The 10,105-nt window shown below is 41.2% G+C and overlaps 1 protein-coding gene across 11 annotated transcripts in view; it reads left to right on the forward strand.

The window, feature by feature from the left end:
- Positions 1-10,105, forward strand: part of otofa (otoferlin a) — a 96,258-nt gene that overhangs the window by 77,509 nt on the left and 8,644 nt on the right. For 3 of the 11 annotated variants that reach the window (XM_037749988.1, XM_037749997.1, XM_037749990.1), the window contains 16 exons: positions 84-250; positions 457-486; positions 567-704; positions 813-888; positions 2,421-2,566; positions 2,653-2,787; positions 2,909-3,046; positions 3,166-3,293; positions 3,440-3,610; positions 3,912-4,072; positions 4,223-4,365; positions 4,446-4,534; positions 4,787-4,885; positions 7,510-7,751; positions 7,850-8,028; positions 8,639-8,739. In XM_037749988.1, the coding sequence (XP_037605916.1) occupies positions 84-250; positions 457-486; positions 567-704; positions 813-888; positions 2,421-2,566; positions 2,653-2,787; positions 2,909-3,046; positions 3,166-3,293; positions 3,440-3,610; positions 3,912-4,072; positions 4,223-4,365; positions 4,446-4,534; positions 4,787-4,885; positions 7,510-7,751; positions 7,850-8,028; positions 8,639-8,739 (2,143 nt within the window). Of the gene's footprint in view, positions 1-83; positions 251-456; positions 487-566; positions 705-812; positions 889-2,420; positions 2,567-2,652; positions 2,788-2,908; positions 3,047-3,165; positions 3,294-3,439; positions 3,611-3,911; positions 4,073-4,222; positions 4,366-4,445; positions 4,535-4,786; positions 4,886-5,087; positions 5,187-7,509; positions 7,752-7,849; positions 8,029-8,638; positions 8,740-9,131; positions 9,320-10,105 lie in introns of all 11 variants that reach the window. The other 8 variants (XM_037749987.1, XM_037749995.1, XM_037749989.1 and 5 more) reach the window with 5 other exon arrangements.

The following is a 10,105-nucleotide window of genomic DNA, read 5'->3' on the forward strand; positions in this document are numbered from 1 at the left end:
CATCTGTTTTCCTCTCTCGCATGTCCTTGACTGCCCTGTCCTGCCTCTCCGCCTGCTGTCTTTGCCCTTCGGCCTCACTCCAGCTAAGCTAATGAATGGCTACCTGGTCCTTGCCAACGGCGGCTCCCATCCTCGCTCCTCACCCAGCCTTTCCTCCCGCACCCTCTCTCGCCCCGCAGGTGACATGATCGTCAACATGGACGCAGAGTCATCGGTCCGAAAGATGGACACGGTTGTCAAGTTGGACGCTGTAAGCTTTTCTTTGAGTTCATGGACTGTAGAGCATTGCCTTCTAATTTCTATTGCACAATGTGTGTGTTTATACATGTAAATAGTAGCACTGCTTTATGTCCAGTCCTTTTTACCTGCCTAGTCTGTACATGTGCCTCTCCTACCTGCACCATCCATTGTGTGTATTAACCCCTGTGTTGTTTTATGTGACGCCCCCTGTCATAGACGTCTGACGCTGTTGTAAAAGTTGACATGGTAAGTAACCGTTCTTATAGAAACCGGTGCCTCATTGTGAATAAAAATACTGAGATTAAGTATCTGAGCTGTTTCAACAGACCGAGGAGGAGAACGACAAAGAGAAAAAGAAGAAGAAGAAGAAAAAGAAGGGAGGAGTGGAGGAAGAGGATGAGACAGATGAGAGAGTGCTGGACTGGTGGTCCAAATATTTTGCTTCAATAGAGACACTGAAGGAGGTTTGTCTATTCTAGTCTATTAACATCTACAGTACACATTGTATTTGTAATTGCCCTCACAAGGGAAGTCCTTTTAGACTGACAACATCTTCTTGGCTGCTTTTCCAGACTCTCCGAGCCCAGGAGGCGGCTCAGGCAGAGGCGGAGGAGAGAGAGGACCTGGAGATCGCTGCAGAGTCAGCAGGTATTGAACTCCACCAAATCAGCCAGGCTGCCTGACAGTGCGCCTAAAGGTCTGCAGCTTTGATTTCTTTTAAAGGGATATATCACCAATATTGGATTTTAAATTGGGATTATGCAACTGGAGACATATTCCTGACTATTTTCTCTTAGATTGTTCAGGATTGTTTAAAGAATAATTCTCAGTTGTTAACTTATTTTTAGTAGTCAAATCTAAAATAAAATAAAAACTATTATAACCTTGCGACATTCTAATCATCATAGTATACTGTTTGAGCAATTAGTATACAAAAATATCAACATACTTTTATAACGTTTTTATACTAACAGGAAATGATACGATGTGTGACGTCAGTTTTTTATTTTAAAAATGTTCCTAGCTGTGAGATGTTCCTTAATTTCTTTTGTGCATTGCATTGTGGGAGAATAGTGTCCATCATCAGCACACTGAAAAATCAACCGTACTTAGTCTGCATGCTGTCTGCTTTGAGTATACTTTATTTTGACATATTTTTAAATACTAAAAACCTGCTAAGAATCAGTACGTCATATGAATTTGGGACATGGCATACTTTCTGTTAACAATCCCACAATGCAATGTCACATTTTATAGATGCAAAAATCAAAGCTGTCAGTGATGATGCAAAATGATGACTCATAAAAGTCTGAAATCTCAATTTACTCTATTTACTTACTCACTCTAGCGTAAACTATAGAGTGCTTATCATAAAGGGACTCTGGAGTAGTAAATGAGTGAAGCAGGGAGTGATTTAGGACACAGCTTTTATCGGAGATGTGAGTTCTAGCAGAAAGCACGCAGAAGCATCATTATGTGCCTCCTGCTCTTCATCTCTGCTCTGATGGATTCATCCTTCATCCATGCTTTGAACATGAGTCGAACATTATCATATTCATGACCATTTCCAGACCTCCCAGCTCTGCAGTACACATGAAAGCTGGCTGATACAAACATAATTACATAAATTATTTACTGTTTGGCTGCAATCCATGCAGCATAAAACATTTTTAAAGATGTTAGATGTAGTATAACAATAAAAAAAATGTCAAACTCAGCATCAAACTTTGATATAAACTGTAAACAATTGAGAAGATGTGTTTGTGACATAGTTGTTCAATTTAAACGGTTATGGGTTTCGTTGGGCACATCTCAGTGTACTTTTTTGCACCTGTAACCACACCCAACTGTGATGTCACAGGGTCCCGGGGTACACCTGTACATCCCTGCAGCAAGGTGAGAAGTTAAATCACTAATCACCAAAAACAGGATTTTCAGGTGGAGTTAAGTTACTCTTTAAGACAAATTAATTAAACATTGTGATGTTTTCGGTTCTTGTATGCTTTTCTAGCGTACAAGAACGTTTGATGTCTACAACATGAGTTCAGGGAAACGTACTCCCCTGATGAACACGTCTGTCAGCTTTCATGTTGAACGACGCGTGTCGTGTGCAACCCTGCCACCCCTCTTCATCCAACCGTACTTTGTGCACCTCCACTTCCACTCACCCCTCTAATCAGATATCAAACCCGATGACCTTCTTCTGAAAGGCTACAAGACAAAAGAGAAGAGCAAAGAGAAGAAGAGCTCCAAGGACAAGAAGAAAGGTCAGGCTGCAGACGGCTCTGATAAACAACCGGTTAAAGCGAAAGTGGACGAGCTGATGGTGAGTTTGTCATTCACGTATTCACACCAGCGCACAATAATATACATGCAGATACAAGCAGTTAATGTGTGTGTTGACCTGTGCAGGTGTACAACAAGGAGCTGGAGAGCGAGTACGGCAACTTTGAAGACTGGCTGCACACTTTCAACTTGTACAGAGGAAAAGCTGGGGATGACGACGAACACGCTCTGGATGACGACAGGATTGTTGGCAGATTCAAGGTGGGAAAACACTGAGTAAAAACAAGTACGTCCTGGCCTACACTAGCTGACAGAACATAAGTCATAGAGCAGAAATACGCTTGTTTTTTTTAAACCCGTTGTTTTTTCTTCCGTGGCACAGGGATCCTTATGTATGTACAAGCTACCCCTGTCTGAGGAGATCACCAGAGAGGCAGGATTCGATCCTAATATGGGAATGTTCCAAAGCATCCCACATAACGATCCAATCAACGTCCTTGTCCGTGTCTATGTGGTCAGGGTGGGTGACCTCCTTGTCATTTTAATCTATATGGCAGTTAAAAAACTCACACATCATGAGAAAGAGAAACTAACACGGATTTCTCTGATTTTATTGTGTTCTGTTTTCCTCTACCTCAGGCTACAGATCTTCACCCTGCTGATATCAACGGGAAGGCTGATCCATACGTTGTCATCAAGCTGGGCAAGTCAGAGGTCAAAGACAAAGAGAACTACATCTCCAAACAGCTCAATCCTGTATTTGGCAAGTAAGTTGAGAAAAAGCTGTTTTACATTTAGTTTCAGTTTGTTGTCATACTGTATGTTGGTAGAGCAGGAGAAAAGTCTTTTAAAGCTTTAACTCTGTTCTTCATCTCAACTTATTCCGTTTATCCTCCACTTCGTCCGTGCTCAGATCCTTTGACATCGAGGCCACGTTCCCCATGGAGTCCATGCTATCGGTGTCGGTGTACGACTGGGACCTGGTCGGCACCGACGACCTGATCGGAGAGACAAAGATCGACTTGGAGAATCGTTTCTACAGCAAATACAGAGCCACCTGCGGTATTTCATCCAACTACTCTGTGTGAGCATCCATGTGTTTTATCCTTTACATGATTTAGCTATTGGTTTAGTTACAGTGTCACCATATGGAACCCAGCACCTGTCTGACTATTAATATAGTGTATTTTGTCATTTATAAATAATAATAATAACAATAATGTTATAGTCACTCACATTATATTGTGTAGGAATCTCAAAATCCCATATTTTGTCCTGAATTTCACCGAATTTAGTATTCTATATGAATTATAATATTCTGAATGACTCACATATCTAAAGTCTTCATAAAGTTCAATTACCTTTTTGTTATCTATTGATGTCAGCCATGGATACAATATTTGGCGGGACCCAATGAAGCCCAGTCAGATCCTGACGAAGCTCTGTAAGGACGGCAAGATCGATGGACCTCATTATGGGCCGGGAGGCAAAGTCAAGGTGGCCAATCGACTCTTCATGGGACCTACAGACATCGAGGATGAAAATGGTAGGGTTGCATTTTGTACTAAAAAAAGAGACAGAAACCAGAGTAGCTACATAAATTACAAATAATACTAAACAAATTAACCATCCTGACGTTTTTTTCCAAGTTCCGATTCAAGTGTTTCGCTTTCCCTTTTGTTTGTGTCTATCTCAGGTCTGAAGAAGCAGACTGAGGAGCATTTGGCTCTGACGGTGCTGAACCACTGGGAGGAGATCCCGAGGGTGGGCTGTAAGCTCGTCCCTGAACACGTGGAGACCAGACCCCTGCTGAACCCCGACAAACCTGGCATCGAACAGGTAGGAATGAGCCACACTTGTCTGTAGTCATGAAACAGATTGAAATTATAGTTAAACTGTACCTCTCTGTGCGTTCACAGGGCCGTATTGAGATGTGGGTGGATATGTTTCCTATGGACATGCCTGCTCCTGGACCTGCGCTTGACACGTCACCACGGAAACCAAAGAGGTAGGCCTGGGCTGGAACAGATAAGACAAACACAAACGTTTTCTGATTATGAAAACTGTGAATTCAATGCAGATTTAGTGGGAAAGATATTTGTTAATTGCATTCAAAGTGTCTAAAGTTCTTCAGTTTTTCCAACAGAATACGTAGTTTTATCCCCAGCTTAAGTTATGGTGAGTCTGCTTGACTAGTTAGCTCTCCATTTACTGTCAAATATTAGTCCAACTGTGTGTTCCTTCCTCCCCCCCTTACCAGATATGAGCTCAGGGTGATTATTTGGAATACAGACGAAGTAATACTGGAGGACGATGATTACTTCACTGGGGAAAAGTCCAGTGACATATTTGTCAGGGGGTAGGTACAGCGGGACGCGGCGTCCAAGCCTCGTCCCGTGGGTGTGAGCTGTGTGTGGATTTTTTTTTTTGCAGTTAACCATTATTTTTGTTTTGTTTCCATTTTTTTTTCTGTGTGCGTTTTTGTGTCGTTTGTGTTTGTGGTGTGTCTCCTGTCTGTCGTCCTCTCTCTCTCCTCCGGTCAATGCTCTGCTGCTGTCTAGCTTTGAGCTTCGTGTTGTTATTTGGAACACTGATGACGTAATTCTAGAGGACGATGCTTTCATGACAGGAGAGAAGATGTCTGACATCTATGTCAGGGGGTAAACACACGAATCCATCGCATGGCTCGTACAACTACCTCCCTTCCTTCTCCCTGAAGCCCTGGAGGCATTTCTTTTCTCCCCTTTCCCACTTCCTGTCTCAACCCTCCATCCAGCACGTAACCTCGCTTGTATCAAACTCCCCAAATAGCACGCTGAAAACTACTGCCAAATGAAAAATGAGTTCAGTCAGGATCAAACCACATAAACAACTTGTTGAGTACAATCATAATCATAATTATAGTCATGGTTATGCCAAAACAATCCACAGATATGCTTGGATTGAAAGTTTGTTCTTGGAAACAACAGAAATCTCTTAGGCTCAGAGGAATGGATATTTTTGAACATCTAATTTTCTTTTATTTAGTTAAACTACCATTTTGTTCGTTTTTTTGTCAAACTACTGTTCTCTTTTTTGTCAAACTTCCATTTATTTTATTTAGTTAACCTACTATTTTATTTTATTTTTTTGTCAAATAACTATTTATTTTATTTTATTAAACCACTATTTCCTTTTTTGTCAAATTTCCATTTCTTCTATTTAGATAAACTTTTATTTTGTCAAATTACAATTGTTTTTATTTTGTTAAACTACCATTTTTCTATTTATTTTGTCAAACTACTCTTTTATTTAGTTAAACTAACATTTACTTTTATTTTATTAACTACTAATTTTCTTCTTTTTTGTCAAACTTCTATTTTCTTTTGTTGAACTACCATTTACTTTTATTTAGTTAACCTACCATTTTATTTTATTTTTTGTCTAGCTACTGTTCTCTTTTTTTGTCAAACTTCTATTTTTTATGTAGTTAAATTACTATTTTATTAAATTACCATTTTATTTTATTTTTTGTCAAACTACTATTCCACTAAGTCAAGAGCAAACTTTTATGTTTGCAGGGCTTTTAAAATGTAGGGCTAAATGTTTTGTGGTTTGGTCCTGTATTGTAGATTTTACTTGAAATTACTCTAAATGAAGACTTTCAAGATATTTGTAATTTTAATTTTAAGGTATTTGGAGCCTCTTGCATGTATATAAATAAAGAATATGCATGGCGGTACGACAGAGCTCTAATGTTTTGATAACATTGTCATGTTGCAGACTGATCCCAATACTGCACCTTTTTCATGGATGACATTTTGACTTGTTAATAATAATAACATAATTGTACTTTTTCTTGTTACTTGTAAAATGTCTGCAGTGAAAAAGGTCTCTTTTATACTTTACTCCTTAAAGTTATTAATGTCAGTGTTTTGCGGAGCCTCCTCACTCCTGCATCTCTTAACCAAGCTCACTTTTCCCTCAGCTGACTCGGTGTCACCCGTGGATGTGTCACCTCAGGATTGCACTGTAACAAACAGGCTGCCATCCTCAAACAACCCTAAATACTTTGGAGGATGGTAAAAGTATTGATTCAGTGCTGTAGAGTTAGTGGCTGAGCCAACTGTCTGCATTGACAGTAAAGAGAGGAGGATGGGGTTGTTTCAGATGGATCCACTGTTGCAGTGGTTATGTTTCAGTTGTTGGGTCACATGAAATCAGGCATGTTTTAGTGACCTGGTGTCCTTTGCAGCCAAGCAAAAACCCAATGCTTTTTCATCTGAACCCCAGCCTAATGTATGCCAGTGCATCCCAGTTCCCAAATCGTAGCACATTCCCTCCCCCTTTCACTATTTACGAGAGGTTTTAGGCTGACAATCAGCTTACTTTCTCATGTTTTTAGTGCTGCCTTCTGAGAACTGAGAGTGCAGCTTCCCTCCTGCAGCTTCCCTCCTCACTAATGAAGCCAGTCTCGCTCTACTGGTAATGAAAGAGCTCAAGTCGGCACAGATTGACCTCATAGCTTTTGATCCTCTGCTGTCTGCATCCAGACACTAAAAGATGAAAGTTTCTTTAAGGAGAAACTCAAATAAATTTCACTAGTGGCATTTTTTGCGAGCTTTGTGTGTGCATGGCTTTGAAAATAGTGTGAAGCTCCAACATCAAATCAGATTTTTGTGGATAATTCAACATTTTTGACATTATCTCTCACACACAAACGTATATTAGTCTGATTTGCTTTTGGGGAGCCACATTATGTGTTTTGATTTTGACCTATTAGCATCATCTCTCTTGTTGGCAGACTGGTACATTTAACGTGTCCTATGCTTTTGTTTAAATCAATCAAATTAATATCCAGTAACTGACAGACATTTGCAATTTCCTACTAGTTAGACCTTAGAAATGCATGGCTGACAAAATCAAACCATAAAATCTATCCACTCCTCCAAGTCATGATCCTAAAGGTCATCCTAACTCTGATCTCTCTGGTTCTTCCCACAGATGGCTGAAAGGGCAGCAGGAGGACAAGCAGGACACAGATGTGCACTATCACTCCCTGACCGGTGAGGGCAACTTTAACTGGCGCTTCGTCTACCCCTTCGATTACCTCATGGCTGAAGAGAAGATCGTCATCTCTAAGAAAGAGTCCATGTTCTCCTGGGATGAGACTGAATATAAGATCCCTCCTCGCCTCACGATGCAGGTCTGGGACGCCGACCACTTCTCTGCTGATGACTTCCTGGGTGAGGAGGAATGATGTGCAGAACTTTTCATCTGGAAAAAAAAAGCAAAAGAAAAAAGTATCACCATCCTTATTCTCTTTGTGTATCAACACTCCCAGGTGCGATTGAGCTGGACCTAAACCGGTTTCCCCGCGGCGCCAAGACGGCCAAGCAGTGTTCGCTTGACATGATCCGAAATGAGCACGAGCTGCCCACCATTTCCATCTTCAAACAAAAGAGGGTCAAGGGCTGGTGGCCGTTTGTGGCCCGCGATGAGAACGATGAGATGGAGCTTACGGTGAGTCAGTCGTGAAACACTGAGCAGAACAGCATGCACAACAGTTTGGGACCACATGTGAAATCATCATTTCAAAACAGCGGTTAGAAATCCACCCTCAACAGAGTAAAGGCTGAAAAAATTTCAACTGCATAAAATCCATTTCTCACCAGTCCGATGCGAAAATGCGGTGCGAGACTACGAAAAAAATCACAATCAAATTTTACACATTGACAACTATGCACATCGGGTCCGGTGCAATAAATTAATTAAAACAATTTTATTTAAATAAATACATTTCTGTGCAAATCTTTCCAACAAAAATCCGTGCTTGGTGTGAAACGGCTTTAAAGAAGATGTAAACAAAGAAACAGAAAATACTTCAAAAGACTTAATAAAGCAGATTCAAAGCTATCTATCTAAACCTTTCCAAGAAAAACATTGTATATTCATTAAACCGGTGGTACCCAACCTGAGCATCAGGAACCCCCAGGGTCCCAAGAAGATTGGAAGCCACTGCATTAATCCATACAGACAGAACAGAGAACTAGATCTAGAGTATTAATATACTCAATGCGTCTAGCTAATTGATTCATTTTGATATGTCACATGTATCATGTTGTCATTGCAGGGTAAGGTAGAAGCTGAGCTTCATCTGGTGACAGCAGAGGAGGCGGAGAAAAGTCCTGTAGGCCTGGGACGAAATGAGCCTGATCCACTGGAGAAACCAAAGTAAGATTCATTCAGAATATATGTAGAATCTAACTCTCACAAACACTCACTTGTTTCACTAATAACCTTTGAGGCGCAGACATGACTGTCCCTTAAATCTCCTCTACAGCGCAAAAAGCAGTGAATCAAATGTTACAAATATTAAACTTTATATAAAATAAAGATGTGATTTGGTCTGGTTTGACCCTAGCACTGCTTTTGGCGCTGTTAAAAGGCCACTGTTACACTTTCGCACTCGTTTCTCCTCCTACCATCTCTTCAACTGTCTCCCTCTGTCTCTCCCCTCCCCTCCTTTGTGCTTGTGACTCCCCCTTTCTCCTTACCCTTTCTCCACATTTTTGCCTCCATCTGCATTCCTTCTTTCCTCCTTCTCTCTACCTCCTTCCGCAAAGTCGCCCGGACACCAGTCTTATGTGGTTTCTGAGCCCTCTGAAGTCCATTCGTTACTTCATCTGGCACAACTACCGCTGGCTGATCCTCAAGGTCCTGGGTCTGATGCTGCTGCTGCTCATGCTGGGCCTCTTCCTCTACTCACTCCCTGGCTACCTGGTTAAGAAGATGCTGGGGGCCTGACGCGCCGGTAGCCTCCGCCCCCTCCTCGCTGTCTCTGCTTCTCTATTTTAACCCCTTTGCTTCCTGGATTCTCCTGTCCTACCTGTAGCAGCTCCTCTCCTGTCCTGCCAAAACTCACTGTTTTCTTTTGATCTCTGCTCTGTTGTCTCAGCTATAGAATAGACTCGTTTGTGCTGCATCTTGTCTCAACCTTGTGCGCAAAGCAGTGTCTTTTTGCCACCAAGTGCCATTACACATCTTATATGTGACCAACTGTTTGGTATGGAAACACGCAGGGACGTTTTTAGGCATAGGAGAGCCAGGCAGCCATATCATATAGGATGGATGGTAGAGGTGGGAAAGAGTCACATGTTAACTTGCGAGCGTTGACGATCATGATTACAGAGTTGGTCGTGCGAGGATTAAAAATACTGTGTATTCATAATATAACACAATACTTGAATTACATTGGATGACAGACTTAAGCTGACAAGAGGCAGCTATGTTTGTTTGGTTTTCATTCGCATCCAGATATACTAAATATTGTGAGTTGTGAGGAGAGTTTTATTTTCTAAAACTTTAACTGTAACTGGAGAAATATCCGTGTTTGGAGCTGTTGGTCAATCATCCATCAATCCATTTTTTATCAACATTCATTGTGCATATGTTTTATTGTTAAGCTTTTACTCTGTGATGTGATCTCGTGCTCCTCTGACGCATTATATATAGTCTATTCGCCAACGTAGAGCCCTATTGTGAACCCGGTTGAGTACCTCAAAGTTCATGTTAGAAATTTACATTATGGGTCCCCAGC

Source organism: Sebastes umbrosus, chromosome 18, assembly GCF_015220745.1.
Source record: "Sebastes umbrosus isolate fSebUmb1 chromosome 18, fSebUmb1.pri, whole genome shotgun sequence".
Classification (NCBI taxonomy): Eukaryota; Metazoa; Chordata; class Actinopteri; order Perciformes; family Sebastidae; genus Sebastes; species Sebastes umbrosus.